The sequence below is a fragment of the Cricetulus griseus genome, chromosome 2 (genome assembly GCF_003668045.3).
Source record: "Cricetulus griseus strain 17A/GY chromosome 2, alternate assembly CriGri-PICRH-1.0, whole genome shotgun sequence".
Lineage (NCBI taxonomy): Eukaryota > Metazoa > Chordata > Mammalia > Rodentia > Cricetidae > Cricetulus > Cricetulus griseus.
Genome location: NC_048595.1, coordinates 545,713 through 568,643, shown reverse-complemented (window position 1 = coordinate 568,643; position 22,931 = coordinate 545,713). Strand labels below are relative to the sequence as shown.

Genomic DNA, 22,931 nt, shown 5'->3' with positions numbered 1-22,931 from the left:
ACTGGCCGTCCAGTAACTTGCTCTGTAGACCAGGCTGACCTTGAACGCCTGCCATTATGAGATCCATCTGGCAATACTGGGATCAAAGGTGTACGCCATTGCACGGGGCTCCATGAGCCTTTTTGGTGAACATTTCATAACCATACCATAATATCTCACCAGCCTTGAAAACATTGGAAGATTGGTGGCCTGTGAACAATTGATTTGGGTTCTACAGACATGATGTCATTTTGGTTCTAGAAATCAGACTGATAGGTTCTAGCTAATCTGGAGTAAAGATGACAGAATTATAGTACTTACTGTTTAGAGGTGTACTTGTTTTTAGAAGTAATAGATTCAGGATTTGAGTCCTCCATTAAAATCGTAATTTAAAATCTCGTCACTTCAGAACATTCAGTGTATCAGAGCCTATGCTGACAATTTGGACATCTTCTTTAGTATGCATGCTAACATTTTACTTCAATTTTTGGTCCAACAATGAAACTTTGTTTTTCCTTAATGTAATGTTTTCTACAATGAATTAACTGATAGATTTTTGATAGGTGTGAAAGACATTTATTTTTGTGGAAGATTAGACAGAATAGTTGCCCTTCAGACCAAGCTGTTGGTTGTCAAGAGTATTTTTATAGCATTCATTGCCTTTATGTAAGAAGCAGATTGTCACCATACAAGATGAGCTGTGATGCCAGTTTCAGAAGCTTCAGAGAAAGCAGAGTTTCTGTTGTTAATTAGCCTTTTTTCCACCTGGGAATAGCTTTTTTTTTGGGGGGGGGACGACAAACTGCATTGCAATTTATTTTTAAAAAGGGTGCTTTCAAGTAATAGTTTAGAAAGATGGAAGTGGGATCACACTAGGTGATGGCTGTCAGACCATGCAGGCAGCTCTTAGGCTTGCAGCCACATAAAGACTAAGTCAAGCCGGACGCTAGTGGCGCACGCCTTTAATCCCAGCACTCGGGAGGCAGAGGCAGGCGGATCTCTGTGAGTTCGAGGCCAGCCTGGTCTCCAGAGTGAGTGCCAGGATAGGCTCCAAAGCTACACAGAGAAACCCTGTCTTGAATAACCAAAAAAAAAAAAAAAAAAGACTAAGTCAAGTTTTGGAGATGATATAATTGCAGGAATGTAGGTGAACTGGAGGATGCTCCTGTAGAAAACCCTACACCTACCTTACAACCCTCTGGGAGTTGTACCCAGTCTGTCCTGCCCTCTGCAATGCTCTTGGGGATGTGCTTGGTCTGTATAATTGTGTTGTATGCATTTGAAGTGCCTCTGACTCCTACATTACTTTGTGTTGTTTCCTAGGCTGGTCTCAAAATCTTTATTCTCCTGCTTCTCAGCCTTCTGTATACCTGAGACTTCAGCCTTGTGCCAAAGGGCCTATCACTATACTTCACTTTTAGTACTTCAAAGGAATGACCAAGAAGAGATGAACCTTATGCATCCAGCTTTTTGCTTTTCCCATTGTTAATATGATTCTTGTGATCCCTTTAGAGTAGGTCTTAGGCAATGGGGGGATCTTTTGGCAAAAGTGGTCTCCGCCCTTTCTTGGTTTTACTCACTTAAGATGGCTTCTCGAATACTTGATTTATTCATACTTGGTCGCAAGTGGCTTTGATTGTAAGATATTACCTTTGACCTCATTCATGCCTATGGAAAACATACAAGGATTTGGAGCAGAACTGCATCTGATCCGTATTGAAGAGCCTTATTCAGCTACTGGCATCATAATAGCTTCTAGTCCCTTCAGACACTGGACTCTGTAGACATTATTTTGTAGTTTGTATAATTTCAGTCCTGCTACAATGCTTTATCATGCAGTTTTTATAACATGTAGGACCTTCCAGGGCCTGCACTTTTCACAGATGATCTTCCTTCTTGGGCACTGCTACCAGTCATTTTCAGAGTGTGATCTTCTTTTATAATTATACATTTTGTTTGTTTTGTTTTTGCCACAGGGTTTCTCTATGAAGTCCTGGCTATCCTGAAACTTGCTGTGTAGATCAGGCTGTCTTCAAACTCTCAGAGATCTGCCTGCTTCTGCCTCTGGAATGCTGAGATCAGAGGCCTGCACCACCTTGCCTTGCTCGGTGCTTGAGTTGTGTTGTTTTGTGTTTTGTAGTGTAGATCTTATTTGTCATTTATTACATGTTCTGTTTTTTAAAGTTTGTAGTTTTTTTTTAGGTTTGTGTTTTTATGTGTATTCATGTTTTACTTTCATGTATACCTGTGCGCTACATATGTGCCTGGTGGTCATGGAGGTCAGAAGAGGACATGGGGGTGAAGCAGAGAGATGGCTCAGTTGTTGAGAGCACTTATTATTGCTGAAGACCCAGGTTTGATTCCCAGCATCTACATGGTTGTTCACAACTGTTCATACTCCATTTTCAGGATGCATATGATAACATATGTTTGCACAGAAGCAAAACATTCATGCACATAAAATTAATTAAAAATTATTTTAAAAAGAAGAGGAGGGGGGGCGTCAGATCCCCCAAAACTGGAGTTATCAATGGTTTTGAGCCAACATATGGTACTAGGAATTTTTTTTAACTGTAAAGCTATCTCTAGACCCCATACTTGTGTGTTAAAACTCATTGGCTTGAAGAAGGAAGTCTTTGTCTTAGTCCCAGCACTCACGCAGAACATGCCTGTGGTAGGTGCTGGAGCACCATACTTGGGTGTGTGAGCCATCTAAAACAAAGAGCTACAACATTAAAGGGTATGACAGTCAAATGATTAACCTGATGGTGCTTCTCTGGACCGTGGGCACCTTCAAGGTGTGGCCACCACACCTCATTCTTGTGGCTTTTTATTGCATATCATCCATGTTTGTAAGGAAATTGTTTCAAGTTTATGTTTCCTGTCGCCTGTCTCCTGTCTGACTGTGTCCAGTTCTGACCAACATCTGCCATTTGTTGCTTTCTAGCTCACTTTTTGTTGGAACATTAGAATTTTTGTGTTTCCAGTTTATTTTAGTAGCTCAAGTACGTGGACTTTGGGTTTTAGTGATGATGCTCTGCTTTAGGTTGTATTCCTTATGTGTCATATTCTGGGGAACTGGTTTGTACAGTCAGGAGATTCTAGAAGCACAGAAACTGGCTCAGCTTTTTATCAGCTTCAGTGGCCTAAGCTGACTTCGTGTCCCAACTTAAATGTGAGCTACCTGCTTTTTTCAGTTTTTTTGTTTGTTTTTGTGTTTTCTTTGTTGGTTTTTCGAGGCAGGGTTTCTTTCTGTAGCTCTGGCTGTCCTGGCACTAGCTCTGTAGACCAGGCTGGCCTCAAACTCACAGAGATCTTCCTGACTCTCCCCCCCCCCACACACACCCCTAGTGTTGGGGTTACAGGTGTGTACCACCACCCCTTGGCTTTTTTTTTTTTTCAGATAGACTGGACTTTAACTCACAGAGATTGCCTGCTTCTGCCTCCTGAGTACCAGCATTAAAGATAGGTGCCTCCACACTCAGTCCTATCATCATCATTTTTTTAGGGTCTCATTATATATTATAGTCAGGTATAGCCTCAAATTTATGATCCTCCTGTCTTAACTTCAAGTGGTGGTACAATGAGAGCTCTCTTAGTTGGAATAGTTGAAAAGTGATACCTGCATGTTTTGTTTTTCTCTTATACATGAAATAGAATATTATTTGTTGTAAGGTTCATTTCTCAATGTTATGTTCGTGTCATTGTCCCTTCTGTGGCGTTATTAGTCACATTACTTTATAGTAGCATCTGGGGCAGGGTGGGTCTATAGTAAGCAGTTGTCCTCTGCGTATCAGGGAGTTGAACAGCATTCTTACCCAGTTGTGACAATCAAAGATATTTTAAATAATTTCAAATGTCCTGAGTTACAGTTAAACAAATGAACATCAAAAACAGGAGAATTGTGTATGGTGGCATGACTTCAAGGCTAGCCAGATGTACATTCTGAATTATATGTTGGCTTGGGCTACACAATGAAAGACTGTCTCAAAACAACAGCAGAAATACAGAAAAGTTGCTGGGTGGTGGTGGTGAACACCTTTAATCCAATGGATTTCTGTGAGTTGGAGGCCAGCTTGATCTACAGAGCAAGTTCCAGGACTGGCTCCAAAGCTACAGAGAAACCCTGTTTCGAAAAAAACAAATAATCAAAAAATACAAACAAATAAAAGGGCTTTAAAAAAATACAGAAAAACTTTACAAGGTGATTTAAAAAAAAAAAAAAAAACACAGCCATAGCCGGGCATTGGTGGCACACGCCTTTAATCCCAGATCTTGGGAGGCAGAGGCAGGCGGATCTCTGAGTTCGAGGGATCTCTGAGTTCGAGGCCGGCCTGGTCTCCAGAGCAAGTGCTAGGATAGGCTCCAAAGTTACACAGAGAAACACTGTCTCGAAAAACAAACAAACAAAAAAAAGTCACAGCCATTGAGTTAGGCATGTTGACACAAACATGTAATCCCAGCAGTAGGAATCAGAGGCTGTTGGATTTCATTTAAAAAAAATACATATATGTATGTACATATATATATATATATACATATATATATATATATGACACACACACGTACATGCATGCAAATATACATATACCTATATATACATATATATTGGTGCTTTTCGTTCTTGGTGCAGATGTAGTTTGTCGGGCAATTCAAATCATGTGGGTCTAATTAAGTTATCTTATAGCTCTTCTGCATTTTCTCTGGTTTGTCAAAATCTGCAGCCTGCTGGATTCCATCAAAGTCACTGCTGCTGTTGTGGCTGTTTGTCCATGCAGGACTCCTCTGTGTACTTAAATCTGGAGTGCTGGGAAGTTGGTCAGGTGACTACAGTGTTCTAAATTTCAATCAGGATTTTGAGTTCACCGCAATGTCACTAAACAGCTATAGTTTTCACTTAGCTCTGTGATGCTAATCTTCTGATTGGATTTGTGTAATTTGTTACAGAATTTTTTAGAAAGTGATTTTGTCCTTTGGTTAAAAATTTTAAAGTGTAGGTTAGGTGTGGTAATGTAGGACTTTAATGTCAGTACTCAAGCAGGCTCTTGAGTTGAAGGGCAACCTGATACATGGAGAGACCAGGACTTCGATAATAATGGTAAATAAATCAAAACAGGCTGGGCAGATGGCGCATTTGCTAAAGTGCCTGCTCTGCAAGCATGAGGACCTGAGTTGAGATTTCCAGCATCCATGTAAAAGTCAGACTTATGTGTAAGATTAGGTGTATAAGCCTAGTACTAGGGGCAGGAATAGGGGTGAAAGGATAGGTGGATCCTTGCAGCTCATTGGCTAACAAGTCTAGAGGAGTTAACTTGAGGTTCAATGAGAGACACCCCATTAAGGAGAACAGTGTTCTAGCTTTCACATGCATAAATATGCACACATCCATGAAAACCTATGTACATGTGCACTAAAAAGCAAAAACCTAATTCATGTTCTTTTTTTTTTTTTAAGAAAAATAGATCAGCTGGGCATTGGTGGTGCACGCCTTTAATCCCAGCACTGGGGAGGCAGAGGCAGGCGGATCTCTGTGAGTTCGGGGCCAGCCTGGTCTCCAGAGCGAGTGCCAGGATAGGCTCCAAAGCTACACAGAGAAACCCTGTCTCGAAAAACCAAAAAAGAAGAAAAAAAGAGAAATAGATTGTGTGCTTGCTTTGGCCGCACATATACCAACATTGGAATGATACAGAGAAGATTAGCATGACCCCTGCACGAGGATGACATGAAAATTCATCAAGCGTTGCACATTTAATTTAAAAAAAAAAAAAAAGATTGTTCATTTCTGTTTGTGTCCCTTGGTATGAGAACTTTGTGTTTTAATCCAACTGCGATGTTTTTTCTTCTTTGTGTCTTCCAGCAAGCGGGGTTTCAGTGTCCGGTCCTTTGGAACAGGAACTCATGTGAAGCTCCCAGGACCAGCACCTGACAAGCCCAATGTTTATGACTTCAAAACCACATATGACCAGATGTACAATGATCTTCTCAGGAAAGACAAAGAACTGTATCCCATGGCTGACCCTTAGAGAAGCAGGGTGGTGTTCTGGTGGGTGTGATTTGTGACTGGTAGTCACTCTGACCCCCGCCCTGCAGGGTGTGTTTTAGGTGGAACAGGACCAACAAATGTGCCCTGGCATTTGTGCCAGTAGTGCCCACATCCATCCTTTTTCTATTTATGAGAAATCAGCTCCTTTTTCTTTTCTTCTTTCTTTGATTTATTTATTTATTTATTTATTTATTTATTTATTTTTCTGTGAATTTGAGACTGGGTCTCACTAAGTAACCTGCCTAGCCTGGAACTTACTCTGTAGACTAGGCTGACCTTGAACTCACAGAGCTCCTCCTACCTCTGCCTTCTTAGTGCTGGGATTAAAGAAGTGCAGTACCAGCCCAGTGAAGAACTCAGTTTCTTTCCTTTTGCCTACTGGAGAGTCTAGAGTAGTGATTCTCAACCTGTGGGGTGTGACCCCTTTGTAGGTCACATGACCCTTTCACAGGTTGCCTGAGTCCATCAGGAAACACAGATATTTAATTGTGATTCATAATACCAAAATTGCATTATGAAGTAACAACAAAAAATTTTTTTTGGTTGGTGTCATCAGAACACAAGGGTATTAAAGGGTCACAGCATCAGGATGGTTGAGAACCATTGGTCTAGAAGTACACCTGCAGACACAAATATAAAACTACTTTGATGTGATCAACCAGAAGGCTCTGATATGTTATTAAGCAGTGAAGCGTGGGTGAGGAAATAGAAACTTCACACTGTAGGCTGCCCAGCTGCTTCCATGGAGGTTTGTCTGCACACTAAAATGTTGAGGCTGTTAGACATTTCTGTGGCTCTTGCAGATATAATACCTGGGTTAGTGGCTCATGCTTGTGATCTCAGCCTTTGGGAGGCTGAGGCAGGGAGATTGCTGCAAGTGTTGAGGCCAACCTGGGCTACATAGTTTGAGGCTATCTTGGGCTATAGAACAAATCCTGTCTCAAAATCAAAAACAATAAAAAGATGCTGTGCTAATTAAAGCATGAAAAAATAAGTATTCTGCAAAAACTACTCCAGGAAGAGTCAGAACAGTCTGAATCTTGTACTATAGACTCATGAGAAAAGAAAAAGGTATTTTAAAATAGGTTTTCCATACCATGTTCTAATCAGTGCCCCAGGTGTTTGAGTGGGCCATTTTATGATAATCCCCATACTCACTTGATATGTCCCATGTTCATATGCTTAGTATGTGCATGAGGCCCTGAGATTGACCCTGAGACTTGTAAATAAAACTACTAAATATTCTTTAGTTACAGTAGTGCTCACAGTGGAAAGTGAATATATGCATCAATTTTTTTCCTTTGTGGTTTTAGTTGTCAGACCTTCAGCCTTGTACATGCTAGCCTAGGCTAGCACTCCTCCAGTGAGATATTTCTAGATCCAAAACTTTTTTTCTTATAAGACATGTTCTCATTATGTATCCCTAACTCGCTTGTAATAATCTGTATAGACCAGGCTGGCCTCAAACCTAGAGATCTACCTGCCTCTGCCTCTGGCTCTACCTCCTGGGTGTTGGGATTAAAGGTGTGGGCTACTCCACTACATCCTGCCTTTTTCATTTTTCTTCTTTTCCTCATCTATTCACTTTTAAAAGTTCAGTTAGGGTTTCACTAAGTTTCCCAAGCTGGCTTTGAACAAACTCTAGCCCAGGTAGGCCATAATATGTTGCTTCTCCTGCTTTAGCTTCCCAAGAGACTGAGATTACAGAGCTGTATTATTCCTGAAAGCATTTTGTCTCCTTTTTCTTTTTATATTCATACACTCTTGCAACTTTTCATATAAACAAAAATTTAAGCTAGTGTAGAGTCCTAACTACTCAGGAAGCTAAAGCAAGAGGATTGCTTGATCCCAGAGTTCAAGGCTAACCTGGGTAATTGAGAGACTTAGCCTCAAAAGAAAGCAAGCAAGCATGCTCTGGGTATACAACTGTCACTCAGGTTGCTGAGATGAGATGGTCGTGAGACTTTATCAAAAAGAAAGGATATAATAAATTAAAAATATTTTTGTAGGTACAAAGATGAACTAGGTAGCTTGAAGGGTCCCAAATGCCTTCTGGTGAAAAGTAAATCCTTATGGTCCCTACATCTTTGTCACCCCCATCCTGTTTCCCAGTCCTCCCTCAGCTACAGGGTCAGCTACATTGGCTCAGAAGCAGGTATTTCCTGTTAGCCACACACTTGCTTTGGGGGTGTTTGGGGCTGTGAAGTGTTTAGGGACTGCACCACAGTGAGCTCACTCTGATCTTCAAGCACATCTGGTACTTTTCCCTACAGAGAAATCCAGGAATCTGAATTTGTACTGGGTAAAGCAGGCTGTGTTCTGCTCACATCCTTGTCTAAAGAGGGCTTACTTGTATACATGGCAGGGCGGGAAGGTCTGAACAGCTTCTTCCTGAAGCCACTCTGGTGAGCATGGTGTAAGATGGGCTGTATTATGTAGCTGTGCCTGTCTGGAACTTACTATGTAGAACAGGCTGGCATCTGTTGGGATTAAAGGCATGCACTACCGTGTTCTCAGGACTATCCTTGGCCAAAAGAATGTCTCTTCCTGGGAATTTTCTGTACATTGGCATCCAACTAGTTCAGTAAGGACATTGTCGATATCTATGGAGGGGAGCATAGAGGTTGGAAGGATCACTTTATGGGGACACCCATTTGTTCCAGTGTAGACCACTGCAAGAAATTGGGAAAGGGGTAGTCCTGTTCTTTGAAAGGTAACCACGATAGCATTCCTCAGTATGTAATAAGTGCCCCTGCATGATCTTACATAAAACTCATAGTTTATAGTGAAGAGCTAGAAGAATATTTTAAGATGTAACCTACAAATAAACACGCTGCTTACATTTTCAAGGGGGAAAGCGTTTTGTGAGGGGTAGGAAAAAGATGTTTGATTAGACTAGGGACCTCGTGGCCTAGAGACCACCTCTGCCATATTTTTATTCTGTGTGACTAGATCGTCAGTTTCTCCATATGTTCCACCTCATGAAATTCTGGTAAACCAAGCTGAGTACAGTAGTGGCCACTTGAAAATGGCCTAGCACTTGGGCAGTAGATGTAGAAGTTAAAGGTCATGCTCAGCTACATAGTGAGTTCAAGACTGGCTTGCATTACATCAAACCCTCTATCAGTAAACAGAACAAATGAGGGAACAGCATCCATACATAGCATAGACCTTGTATTCTGTAAATTTCTGATAGATTTTAGGCAGTATTTGTAGTATTAATACCTTTGTGTGTAAGAAAGGGTGGTCTTATTGTTCATGTAACTTTGGCTGGCTTGGAAGTCATTTTGTAGATCAGGCTGGTCTTAAACTCATAAAGTCCTCTTGCCTCCCAGAATGCTGGGATTAAAGACTTGTGCCAGGTGCTGGAGAGATGGATCAGAGGTTAAGAACACTGATTGCTCTTCCAGAGGTTCTGAGTTAAATTCCCACATGGTGGCTCACAACCACCTATAATGAAATCCGGTGCCCTCTTCTGGCCTGCATACATGCAGGTAGAATACTGTATACATAATAAGTAGCTAAAACTTTAAAATTAAAAAAAAAAAAGAGATGTGCTACCATATCCAGCCTTAGACATACTTGTTGATTTAGGTTGGGCTTATAGCTGATGAGGCCATTGAAGAAAAAAATGTGGTAAGTCAAACGTTCATTTATCAAGCTGGGTGTTGGCGGCTCACACTTTTAATCCCAGAAATTAGGAGGCAGAGGCTAGCCTGGTCTATATACTAGGACAGCCAGAGATACACAGAATACCCTATCTCAAAAAAACAAAAAGAAGTACATCTACCTAGTCTACACTTGGTAACCTGGACTGTGAAGCTGACAGGAAGTTGAGCTCAGCTAGCGTTACCCTTGGTTTTAGGAGTATCAGACTGTCTCACCAGCCTAGGAGTAAACACAAGCTCTGTATAGTATCTACACTTTCTACTGAATATATATCATTCTCATGCCTAAGTCAGGGATTATACATTTAATTTCTTTTTCCTTTTGGGCTTTTTTTTTTTTTTTTTTTTTTTTTTTTGAGATATTTTTCCTCCTTGTGTAGTCCTGGATGTCTTGGAACTTACTTTGTAGACCAGGCTAGTCTCAAACTCCCAGAGTGCTGGAACTAAAGGGGTGAGCTACCACTGTTTTTCACAAGCAGAAATGAGCCTGAAGAATAGAAATTTGTTTCATAATGTCTCAGTGGACCCCACCCATGGGAATTGTTGAGGCCAGTGGGTCTGAACTGAAAATAAATCAACTATTTGCCTTCACATGTTGATAAAGCTAGTGTAGGTTGCTTTGTGGTTTTTCCCATTTCCCTTTTGGAGAATTACCTATAGTTAGAGACACATGCACATACCTAGATCAGTGATAGGAATTCTCCTAAGTTCACCTGATCCCTAGAGGCAGATATCTTTAAAACCAGATATGGTGGTTGTGTTCCACTATCTGAACTTCTCTGAAGCTGAGGGAGGAGGAGCCTGCCAATGCAGAGTCTGCCTGGATAACAAACTAGACCCATCTCAAAAATGAGCTACCACATACCTATCTTCCCAGTAGTTGGGAGTCTGAGGTTGAATTTAATGCTAGCCTGTGTTAAAAAGCAAGTAAATTTAGGAGGTTTTTTTTTTTTTTTTTTTTTCTATCAGGGTTAGGTGAACCTGGAACACCTTTGGTGGCAATACAAGTTGATGATGAGGAATGGTCAGCCTTAACCAATGAAATATCAATAGATTGAGGAAGTTCATCAGAGCAGATCAATGGTTAATTCTCCCTGCTCCTGCCACCCACTGCCTAGTTGGCTGTTCCAGAGGCCAAACTGTGTTCATGAGACTACAGAAGGGTGGTTTTTAACTTTTCTTTTTTTTCTTCCCCCTTCCATTTCTTTTTTTGATTTTTCAAGACAGGGTTTCTTTGTGTAGCCCTGGCTTTGAGGCTGGTCTCAAACTCAGAGATTCCCCTGCCTCTGCCTCCAGAGTGCTAGAATTAAAGGTGTGCACCATCACTGCCCAGTTTTTAACTTTCCTGAGTCTTGGTAGGGTGGACCTATGAATCTGCTGCCTCTAGCATGCTTCTTGGGTTTATCTTTGGGATCTTGGTGTCACGTATTGAGTTTAGATTATATTTTAGTTATTGAGTGTTCATCCTTTGCCTTTTATTACTGTCCACTTTTTTTGTCTTGGGGAAAGGGAAAAGTTGTTTTTTTTTTGTTTGTTTTTGGGGTTTTTTTGTAAAGATTTATTTTATGTGCATGTGTGTCAGTGTGAGGATGCCCTGGAACTGGAGTTACAGACATTTGGGAGCTGTCATGTGGGTGCTGGAAATTGAACCCATGTCTTCTGGAAGAGCAGCCAGTGCTCGTTTGTTTATTTATTTTTTTAAAGATTTTATTTATTATGTATACAACATTCTGCTTCCATATATATCTGCACACCAGAAGATGGCACCAGATCTCATAGTGGATGGTTGTGAGCCACCATGTGGTTGCTGGGAATTGAACTCAGGACCTCTGGAAGAGCAGTTAGTGCTCTTAACCTCTGAGCCATCTCTCCAGCCCCCAGCCAGTGCTCTTAACTGCTGAGCTGTCTCTCCAGCCCCAGAAAAATGGTTTTTGAGATAGAAAATTATCATACTTGGCCCTCTGATGATTAGTCTTGTCAAATTGCTTAGATGAGACAATTCTAGGAGATTAGTAAAACATAGCTCTGGGTATGTCTCAGAGAATGTTTCTTTTTCACTGATAATTTTATTATTTTTGTGTTTTATACATGAGCAAGGCTGCACATACGCTACAGCATGCATGTAGGCGTTAGAGGACAACAATACAGAAGTGATTCTCTCCTCACTTCTGTGTGGGTTCCAGGGGTTGAACTTGGGTTGTTGGGCTTGTATATAAAGTAGTATACCCACTGAGCCATCTTGACAGCCAAGGGTGTTAAGACAGATTGTGAAAGCTATGACCTAATTGATCCTTTGATGGGGTCATAATATACTGGTAAAATTGGTCAGTGGTGGGGCTATTTGAAGTAGGCTACAGGCAGCATTTCCTGGCATTATACTTTTTTTCTCTGAAGCTAATTTTTTTTTTGTATATGTGTACTTTGCTAGATTTTATGTCTGTGTGCCTCATGTATATCTGCACACCAGAAAAGGGCACCAGATCTCATTATAGATGGTTGTGAGCCACCATGTGGTTTCTGGGAATTGAACTTTCCAGCCCCTGCAAAATTATAGTTATGAAGTAGCAATGAAATAATTTCATGGTTGGGGATCACCACAACATGAGGAACTGTATTAAAGGGTCGCAGCATTAAGAAGGTTGAGAATCACTGGGCTAGAATATTTGTTAAAACTTAGTCACAGGGGCCAGCCAGATAGCTTGACAGGAAAAGATAGTTGCTGCCAAGCCTGACAACTGCTCAATGCCCCAAATCTATCCTGGAAGGAAAGAGCTGACTCAAACAAGTTGTCCTCTGACCTTTATGTGAATACTGTGGTACATGCACTAGTGCATGCAAACACACACACACACACACACACACATTTATTTAGTGTGTTTACCAATAGGTAATAGCCATTTCTGGGAATCTCTCACAGCTGAGACTTGAGTTTCCTCTTCAGAATTGTGCTTTAGCAGGGTGGTGGTGGCAGCACATGCCTTTCTTTAATCCCAGCACTCAGGAGGCAAGAGGAGGTGAATCTCTGAGTTCAAGGCCAGCCTAGTTTACCACAGAGAAACACTGTCTCAAAAAAAACAAAACAAAAATTGTGCTTTGTACCATATATATATTGGGGGGGGCGTGTTCCTATATTTTGTTTGTTTGTTTTTGTTTTTGTTTTTTGAGACAGGGTTTCTCTGTGGCTTTGGAAGCTGTCCTGGAACTAGCTCTTGTAGACCAGGCTGGTCTCGAACTCAGAGATCCACCTGCCTCTGCCTTCCAAGTGCTGGGACTAAAGGCGTGTGCCACCACTGCCCAACTGTGCTTTGTACCTTGTGTTTTTTAATACTTTATTTTATGTGCATTGGTGTAAGGATGCCAGATGTCCTGGAACTGGAGTTAAAGCAGGTGTGAGTTGCCATGTGGGCGCTGGAAATAGAACCAGGAAGAGCAGTCAGTGCTCTTAGTCACTGAGTCTTCTCTCCAGTCCCCCCTTTACCTTATTTTAAACTAAATTTAACTTGAGATTAGAAATAAAATAATTCCAGGTAGTGGTGGCACAAGCCTATAATCCTGGCATTTGGGAGGCAGCAGCAGGAGGATCTCTGAGTTCAAGGCCAGCTTGTTATACAGAACAAATTCCAAGATAGCTAAGAGACCCTGTCTTCAAACAACAAAAAGAAGTAAAATTTTGAGATGGACAGGCCCAGCCTGGGAAAGTAGATATATGAAGCAGGTAGCATGGCACAGTGTGGCAGCCACAGAGAGTGTGGCCCTCCCTTAGGTAGCCACAGACTGTAAAATCTGTGTTTGTTAGTTGAGTGTGATGATGCACACATGGAACTTGGGAGGCTGAGGCCAGATGTGACATTGGAGGTCATTGTGGGTTACCCAGCAAGATGCTGTCTCAAAAGTTGGGAAGCTGGAATTTTAGCCATGAGTTCAAGCCCTGGGACCCACATAATAACAGCTCAGGGGGGGTATGCTTATACTACTAACTCTGGGGAGGAAGTGACAGGTGGGTCCTTAGGATTCGTTGCTAACTAGCCTGCCCTACTGGTGAGACTCTGGCCCATGATGAGATCCTGTAAAGAAGCAAATAGGTGACAGCACCCGAGTTCTAGCCTACGCGCATGTATGCACACACAGACACACACACACACATACACACAAAGTGTGTAGCTTTTTAAACTTTTTTGTGGGAGAGGTTTCTAGAAAAGAGCCTGTCCCTTTCAGTGGGTCTCTGGCCTATCTGCTCTAGCACCCACTAAAACTAGGAAAATGAAGAGCTTCCCCAGAGCCTAAGTGCCTACCTAGGTCTTAGTGAATCCACACCTGTTACTGGGGTCAGGGTCACTTTTTTTTTTTTTTTGGTTTTTTGAGGCAGGTTTTCTCTGTGGCTTTGGAGGCTGTCCTGGAACTAGCTCTTGTAGACCAGGCTGGTCTAGAACTCACAGAGATCCACCTGCCTTTGCCTTCCGAGTGCTGGGACTAAAGGCGTGCACCACCAACACCCAGAGCTTTTTAAACTTGTAAAAGATGGTGGTTGGTAAACTGCACTGGCCAGTAAAAGTCATGGCTCTTACCTTATGATGTTGACACTAAACTCTTTAAAGATTTTCTACTGCTGGTTGGGAGGTGGTGGCGAGTATTAAGAGAAACCCTATCTCGGAAGACTCCCCAAAAAGATTTGCTAATATTCAATCAGCATTCTGAGATGAGGCAGGATCTGTGCAAGCTTGTGTTGTTGATGGAGCTGATTTCATTAATTTATCTGAAGTATATTAGCCTGGATGGTGACTGTTTTGTTTTGAGATAGGGCCTCATTATATAGTCCTGGCAAGCCTGGAATTTGCCATGCAAACTAAGCTGGCTTTGAATGAGTAGAGATTTGGCTGGCTCTGCCTCCTAAGTGCTAGGATTAAAGCCATGTGCCATCATGCCAGATTTGATGGTAGGTTGAAGGGGAATTTGGTGCCCCTTCTAATGCCTGCTTTCTGCTGCTTTTCTGAGGGTCTGGGAGTCCTTTAGCTGCCTCTCTGCCCAGTATCATTTCCCTGACTGTATCTGTGTGACTGAGAGGAGGCTCTGATTGACCTGGGGGTGTTAGGACTGTGGTGATGGCAACAAGGTTAAGAGCCCCTCAGGCTTCTTTCTATTTCTACCCATTCCCTGTCTCAGGGAACATTGCCATATTGTTCTGGGTCAGGCTTGTCTTAAATGTCATTTGGTTAGGTTTCTGGAGAAATGAGGCCTTGGTTAGCTTCTCAACAACAGGATAGGTGAAACTTGTACTCAACAGTTCTATTGAAGATTTATCCATAGCAGGATCATGGGCCTGACTCAACCCAGGAAATTCAGCTTGTAAGTAGCTTCTTGAGAGGCAGTTGAGAGGCCCCCATGGCTGTGGGTTGCTGAGGGTCTATGTGTACCTCCTAACAACAGATACAGGCATTTCATGGAATTAGCCGCAGAGACACGGTAGCAGAGCTGTGCACTGATGGACCACAAGACCACTAAGTGACTGGCTGTTGTGCAGTTCCTACCCTATGCACACTTTCCCTTTCTCCAGAAAGCTGCTTGCCTTGCCTTGGGTGGCTGGGCATAGATAAGAACTCAAGCTTTGGCCTGTGTTGAACTAGATACCAAAAGCCTGCCTGTGGGTCTCATTGGTCTGATCTTTCTCTATAGGGTGTTCTATTAAGTCCTGTGTTCTGGGGAGTACAAAGAAAGTGTCCAAGGATGCCTGGTTCTGTACCCACTTGATAGGAAAGGTATCAGATGCTAATACTGTATGAAGAGCCCATAGTTGGTGTCCATGAAGTCAGTTGTGGAAATAGATTTTCTTTGAGAAATTGCTTAACTAGTAAAGACATGGTTAGTATTACACCAGTAAAATCTTACACTGCAAGTATATGAATGTATATCTACTCCCAAGGGCAACTCAGAGGAATATGCTGCATGATTCTGGAAGCAGGCCCCCTAAGGTGCCAGCCCTCCTCAGCTTCATGGTCCTGAAGTAGCCCAGGAGATTACAGTATGTCAGCAGGTTCTGTGCATGTGGGGAATAAAGGGTCTCATTATTCCATTTCTCATTTTCATTTTGTTTTTTTTGAGATGGGTCTTACTCTATACCTACCATACTTAGAACTCACCATGTAGCCCAGACTGCCGTAGGACTTAATGGCAGTTCCTCACCTTTCTAACTGATATGATAACAAGCATAATCCACCATGCCTGGCTTGTAGTTAAGATTTTTTTAAATTTATTTTTATTTTATGTGCATTGGTGTTTATGTGCATTGGTGTTTTGCCTGAATGTATGTCTGTGTGAGGGTGTCAGGGTTGAGCTGCCATGTGGGTGCTGGGAATTGAACCCAGGTCCCAGTGCTCTTAACCCCCAGCCATCTCTCCAGCCCAAGATTTTATTTTTTTATGGGTGTGGATACCTGGAAAGATGAGAAAAGGGCATCAGGCCTGGCGGTGGTGGCACATACCTTTAATCCCAGCACTTGAGGCAGGCAGGTCTCTGGTTTGTTGCCAGCGTGGTCTACAGAGTGAGTTCCAGGACAGCCAAGGCTACACCGAGAAATGCTGTCTGTTAAAAGGGTGGGGCAGCAGATCCCGAGAGTTGGTGTTAAAGGAGGGTTGTAAACTGTTGTCTGATGTGGTTGCTGGGAACTGAACTTGAGTCCTGGAAGGGTAGGAAGCACTCTTAACTGCTAAGCCATCTCCCTAGCCTCTCCCTCTTTTTTGAGACAAGTTCTCAGGTAACCTAGGTTTCCCTCAGACTGGTATAGCTCAAGTTGACCTGATCCTCCTCTCTTTACCTCCTGAGTGCTAGGATTACAGGTGTCTACTGGGAACCAGCTCCAATGTTCCTGTTCTCCTGTATCCATCTTATCATATCACTTGGTATTAAGAAATTGTATGCTAGTGGAGCATTGGTGGCACACGCCTTTAGTCCCAGGCATGGTGGATCTCTGTGAGTTCAAGGCCAGCCTGGTCTACAGGAGCTAGTTCAAGGACAGCCTCCAAAGCCATGGAGAAACCCTGTCTCGAAAAACAAAACAAAAAGAAATTGTATGCTGTACAAGGAGAAAAGCTTGAATTGTTTGTCTGATGGTAAATCCAGAAGATTTTAAATAACTCAATTGTACCTCTGTTGTAAAACATCCCAGGTCCTGGTGCCCTCAGTGTGAGCCCTTTTAAGCCCTGTTCCCCACCTTCATTCTCTTGGGGAGTCTCCTCCGAAAGCCAAAGGACAGGTATGGGCTTCCAGGGTCAGGCAGGAGTGGCTCTTCATTCAAGAGAAAGGCAGCAATTTGTCACTGTTGGCTCATTGAAAATAGATTAAATTCATCCACACTTAGCCATTGCACAGCCCTCAGCTTTCAAGAATCTCACTCCAGGGACTGTCTAATTAAAACCAGAAGGCATAATCAACTTGACACTTGTATCCCTGGCTTCTTGAAGCTTTGCTGGGCAGCCCAGGGCTTGGCCAAGTGATCATGAGTCCAAGACTTGCTTAAGCTTGGGACTGTTGTAACTGGCTGTTCAATGAGGTTGTAGTATCAAGGATAGGGGATCCTGGGAAAGTAGGCCCTGGATACTATGACCACCCACATATCCTAGCCTGGCCTCTGAGCTAGTTTTTAGCTGTTTGTTGGGGGTTTGTTAAAAGTGTCAAATTCACTGGGTGGTGGTCGTTCATACCTTCAATCCCAACATTTCAGGAGGCAGAGGCATACAGATTTCTTGAGTTTGAGACCAGCCTGGTCTACAGAGCCAGTTCCAGTACACCAGTGCTACACAGAGAAACCTTGTCTCAAATCTCCACCCCACCCCCAAATTGTGAAGTTCAGGTGACCTGCTGGCATGATTAATGTTTTTCCAGACGTCATCAAATAGTCTTCACTGAGTGTGGTCACTTAAAAGTACTCTTTCCAGACAAGAGGTGCATGTATGTGATAGAAATAATAACAAGGCCTTACCAGGCAGGGCCATCCTGTGTGACCACAGTTCTTGAAGCACTTTTGGGCCTGACTCTGGTAGTAGGGAATGCAAAGTGGTGTTTCCCACTACCCCTAGCTCACTCCATGTGACTTTCTGCAGCTTTTCCTTGGGGTCAATGCTAAATTTAAGTACCTGGATCCTGATTGGATTCCTGCCCAAAAAGTCTACTCCTCCCTGTTATCTGTTCCAGAAGTTGTGCCAGCCACCGGATTTGGTCTTAAACTCACTTCCCCTGCCCCCCAAGACCTTTGAAGGACTCTATAAGCCTCGGTGCAGCTCTTGTAGGCAGCATAGTAATATGAATGTTACCCTGCTTTAGGGCCTAGCCCCAGGGGCAGGTGATGGAAATGGGCTAGGAAACTGTCTAGCAGCTCCTGGTCAGGTGTCTTCAAGGTAAACTGTAGATGGGTCACTTAAATGTGTTCTAAAAGCTTCCTTTAGGGGCTGGAGAGATGGCTAAGAGTACTGGCTGCTCTTTTAGAGGTTCTGAGTTCAATTCCCTGCAACCACATGGTGGCTCACAACCATCTATAATGAGATCTGGTACCCCCTTCTGGTGTGCATGCATACATGCAGCAGAAGACTGTACAACATAATAAATCTTAAAAAAAAAAAAAAAAAGAAAGAAAGAAAGAAAGAAAAGATCCAGGTGTTGGTGGCACTCACCTTTAATCCCAGCACTCAGGAGGCAGAGGCAGGCATATCTGTGAGTTCGAGGCCAGCCTGGTCTACAGAGAGAGAGAGCTCCAGGACAGTCTCCAAAGTGACAGAGAAACCCTGTCTTGAAAAACAAGAAAAGCTTCCTTTATTGTAGAGAATGTAGGAGCATTTTTATTTATTTATTTTTTGGTTTTTGAGACAGGGTTTCTCTGTGTAGCTTTGGAGCCTATCCTGGCACTAGCTCTGGAAACCAGGCTGGCCTCGAACTCACAGAGGTCCGCCTGCCTCTGCCTCCCAAGTGATGTGATTAAAGGTGTGTGCCACCAACACCCAGCTGTAGGAGCATTTTTAAAGCACCATGAACTTACTTAAACTGACATTTTGGTAAGATGGCTCAGTGGGTAAGGGTGCCTAGTAACCTGAGGTCTGTCCCCACGCTCCACATGATAGGAGAGACCTGACTCTGGATAGCCTTTCTGTTTCCCTAAAACGTGCAGAGCAGCCCAGGGGAAACCGCAGACTATTGGTGCTCCAGGAACTGTCTGAGGAGAGGGTGCCACAACGTTGAAGGCCCCAAAGGCAGTGGCTCTCCTGGCTTTTATCAGGGCTGGTGGGCCTGAGCAGGGAGGTAGGTAGCATCTGGGTTATCCTTTTGGGCTCATCAGGCAGTCTCCCTACTTTCAGTTGAGCCAGAGCTTGTCACTTCTGGGCCCTCAGTGGGCTGTTCCCAGTACTTTCTGTTGCTGAGGTTTGAGAAATTTGGTGGAATCTGGGTGTGGTGGTGCATGCCTTTAATCCCAGCACTCAGGAGGCAGAGACTGGTGGATTTCTATCTGACCCCAGCCTGGTCTGCAGAGCAATTGCCAGGGCTACACAGAGAAACCCTGTCTCTGTGGGGAAAAATATAGTGTGTTTTTCCAGACTTTTCTTCCTGCTGTAGCTTAGCTAGATTAAGGCTTGGTTTCCTGGCAGTGTTGTCTTTGTGATAGGACTCCAGTTTGAGAGCAAACAAACATGTTACCCTGTGCTTGGATGAGACCAAACAACTGGTTCTAAAAGCACAGATGAGAGCAGTGGTCAGCATGATAAAGGGAAAGGCCGCTGTCCTGAGTGGAGGCAGCCAGTGCTATGCCTTTGCTATCTATCCAGTCATAATGGCAGCCACTCGTGTGTTTGGGTATCATAGAAACCATGACACCCCCAAGAAGACAACACCTTCCCAATGTAGGAGAGTGGTGACCAGGAGCTGTGATGCCCCTGTTGACAAGGGTCAACCTGGAACCCTGATTTTTACAGGCTGGTCTAGGTTAGTGAACAATCGTTTATCCAAAGTTCCTTAACTCTGGTGTTCAGCTATACGCAGAACGGAATTTTACATATGTTGGACAGAAATAAAAGGATCAAGCCCCGGCCCGAAAGGTTCCAGAACTGCAAGGACCTGTTTGACCTGATTCTCACTTGTGAAGAAAGAGTCTATGACCAGGTTGTAGAAGGTGAGTGCACAGAGCTTGGTCTGCCTTTCCTTTCCGGCTGTGCCACCAACACTAGGCTGGAAGATTTATGGTCTCCAGGGAAAAGGGGAGGCAGGTTAGGCCTCAGGCCTGGGTGACAGTGATGGAGACAGGATTAACCCCCCCCCCCCCAATCCTCTGACCTGCATGGACACCTGGAGGATGGCCTGTGAGGAGTAAGCAGAGGACTGATGTCCAGCAAAAGTACCTGTATGTTTCTGTTAGCTTTGTGGCCTTAAATGTTTGCTTTTCATATTTGTTGGGCCTGGCATTTTATAGAAGGTGCTGTTGGTGCCAGCACTAACTGGCACAGTATGGACTTGAGTTGTGTATACTTTTACCTAGATTTCTTCACTTAGCATACATTTTGGGGCTGTTCCTCATATAAGTTCCTTGGGCTTGGATGTTCAGTCCTCAAGTTATAGCTCAAGAGTTCAGGGGCAGGTCTGGTAAAGCTGAGCTTGGACACATCTGTTTCTCAATGTCTAGTAATATTTGTGTCTCTCTTTTTCCAATCAGATCTGAATTCCAGAGAACAGGAGACCTGCCAGCCAGTGCATGTTGTCAATGTGGACATCCAGGACAACCATGAAGAGGCCACCCTGGGGGCATTCCTTATCTGCGACCTCTGCCAGTGTGTGAGTCTGAGCACCTTGGTCCAGCAGTCCTTACAAAGGAAGTAGCTGTGAGACTGTCTCCTGTTGGGCAAGAGGAAGTGGCTTCTCATCACTAGCAACTTATTTTCACATCCTGGTTAAATAGTAAATTTCAAGTAAAGACCAAGAAGTGCACAGTCTAGGAGACAACCAAGTGGCTTTGGCTTGAGAACCTACCCCAGTGTTTCTGTTGATGGTAGAAGAGATGTGTGACATCTCAGGTCTGACATTTCACCCTTTCCTCTGGTGTACAGCTACAAGAGCTTACCTGGCATCGTCAAAGATAGGTCTGGGGACTCCCAGAGGTAACATCCATAGTTTAGGCATATTGTTGTGTCCCTTTGCCTGGCACTTATGTAGATATTTATCCTCAAGGCCCCTGGGCAATTTTGCAGCTTCCTAAGGGCTTGTGTAGCTGCTGTGTGGAGGTGTCATACTGTTCAAGTGCTGTGGAGGGACTTTGTGGGAAGAGCCATGTACCTTGTCCTGCATTTTGCCCTTGAGAAAGATGTTTAGGTTAGCTTGCTGTGACAGAATTGATGTCCTCTTGGCTCACCAAGTAGAGGCTGATAGGGAAGTTGGTGTGGGTGATCCATATTCCTGCTAAATGCAGCACGGCTTCCACTCTGAGTATTACTGCTGGAGTTCCAGCTGGTGAGCCTGTGGCTTATGGAGAAAGGGCTGAAACCAAAGAGACAGTGTAGTCTTGCCAGGGCAGTATGGTCAGCAGCCAGCCTGCCTCACTTAAAGTGTTAAAAGGACTTCTGGCAATGCCTGGCCATCTTTTATATTTTCACAACCAGAAGCTGTTTGTGTCTGGGGGATAGAGGTCAGATGTGCTGCAGTGCACAGGCTGCCCTACCACAAAGCATGGTCAGCCTCTGTGCTGGATAGTTCTAGGAAAATGCCTGTATATTTCTATGCCTTCCTTTACTCATTGCAAGGTTGGGATGGCACTGGTCGGTGAGGCTTCTATGCACCTGCCTGAGAACAGAGCCTCGGAATCCAGGCCTTCCTTTGAATCTAGCTCTACCACTCCCAATATGGGGGCTCCAGTGGCCATGGTGTAGGTCAGGAACTGCCAGGAAGGGTTCATTGGGACAATCCTGAGGAAAGTACCCTGACTTGGCCCCACTGCAGGAGGGAAGATGCAGCCCTGGCAGGGGTGTGGAAGGCAAGTCACAATGCCTGGGCATCACTCACGGCTTTGCTTTTTTCTCAGATCCAGCACACTGAGGATATGGAGAATGAGATTGATGAGCTGCTGCAGGAGTTTGAGGAGAAGAGTGGCCGGGCCTTTCTGCACACTGTCTGCTTCTACTGAGCCACCCGTGGTTGGTGAATGGTCTGCCCTGCACAGCCACCTTTGGAGCCACTTTTTCAATCTGTTTTCCCTTCTGATGTTTGTTTATACTGCTAGGTGTACGTCACCAATGTACTGTACATATGGAATGAGAAGTACACAGAAATGCCAGGTTGAAATCCATTGTTTTTAACCAAAAGAAATAAAGACGGTTTAACTGTACAGCCTACAGCAAATGTGTGTTGTTGGCCTGCCTAACCAAAACAGGCTGCTTTATGGGGCTGGGGGCTTGGAATCACCACAAAACAGGTGCTGCCAGAGGCCTTTGATTTGTCATGAACTCCTGCAGGGGAAGAGGCTACCCAGGGTCCTTAAGTCCAGCCCTGTCACATACCAGAGCTAGGGCCAGTACCCTGATCTGATACAACTGATCCTCTCCAGTTGGAACCTTTAGACACAGTGCACAGTGAGGTTTGTACTTGGGGCTGCAGGTCAGCTGTTCTCTTAGGCGTTTGTCACACAGGGCAGGGTTGGTTCTTATGTAGTCAGCTCTGTGGACAGAACAAGCAAGGGCTTGGAACTCATCTTGGTTCCCAGGATCAGAGGCAGCCCCAACAGGACCATAGACACAGAGCTGCTAGCTTCAGGCTACTGTCCAGCACCTCTTCCTTCCCAGAAGCCTTCTAGCCTTCCCTACCTCTGCCAGGATACAGCATCCTTGTTTGGCCCACTCAAGTATTTCTCGCCCTCCTACCTCTAGTCATGTAGTCACAGTCCCTGGCTCCTCTGACCTTGTAGGCCCCTCCCCCATGGCATTTTCTTGCTGGAGGAGGCTGGGTGCTGACCTTCCTGCCCCTCTCAGGAACCAGGGGACCCAGAAGGAGGGTCCTCATTTGCAGAAGTAGAGAACGACCGCCCGGTCCAGGCCAAAAAGAGTTCAGCGTGGTCCTGGGCAAGGAGATCAGAGCCAAGACTGATGAGATGGGGCAGAATGTAGATCCGAGACCGGAGGGGAGGGGTCTCGGCCTGCGTCATAGGGAGAGGAGTGGAGAACCTCGACCCTGTATGCTGGCACGGGGCGGCGAAATCCCTCCCCAAAGGCGGAGGCAGCTGGAGG

At 44.1% G+C, this 22,931-nt stretch overlaps 1 protein-coding gene, 1 long non-coding RNA gene and 1 other non-coding gene across 3 annotated transcripts in view; 2 read left to right on the top strand and 1 right to left on the bottom strand.

The window, feature by feature from the left end:
• The window catches only part of Ssu72 (SSU72 homolog, RNA polymerase II CTD phosphatase), a 27,433-nt gene extending 5,397 nt beyond the window's left edge, over positions 1 to 22,036 (top strand). Inside the window, exons 2-5 of the mRNA XM_027398564.2 lie at positions 5,837 to 5,980; positions 19,698 to 19,837; positions 20,375 to 20,493; positions 21,734 to 22,036. Coding sequence (XP_027254365.1) covers positions 5,837 to 5,980; positions 19,698 to 19,837; positions 20,375 to 20,493; positions 21,734 to 21,835 — 505 coding nt within the window. The 3' untranslated portion in view covers positions 21,836 to 22,036. The remainder of the gene's footprint in view (positions 1 to 5,836; positions 5,981 to 19,697; positions 19,838 to 20,374; positions 20,494 to 21,733) is intronic.
• Positions 5,623 to 5,731, top strand: LOC113833747. Its single transcript, XR_003481897.1, has one exon. It is a non-coding gene; the product is annotated as a U6 spliceosomal RNA (small nuclear RNA).
• LOC118238270 lies at positions 21,983 to 22,931 on the bottom strand. The gene is made up of 2 exons (XR_004768074.1): positions 22,660 to 22,931; positions 21,983 to 22,365 (listed from the first exon to the last, which is right to left on the bottom strand). It is a non-coding gene; the product is annotated as an uncharacterized LOC118238270 (long non-coding RNA).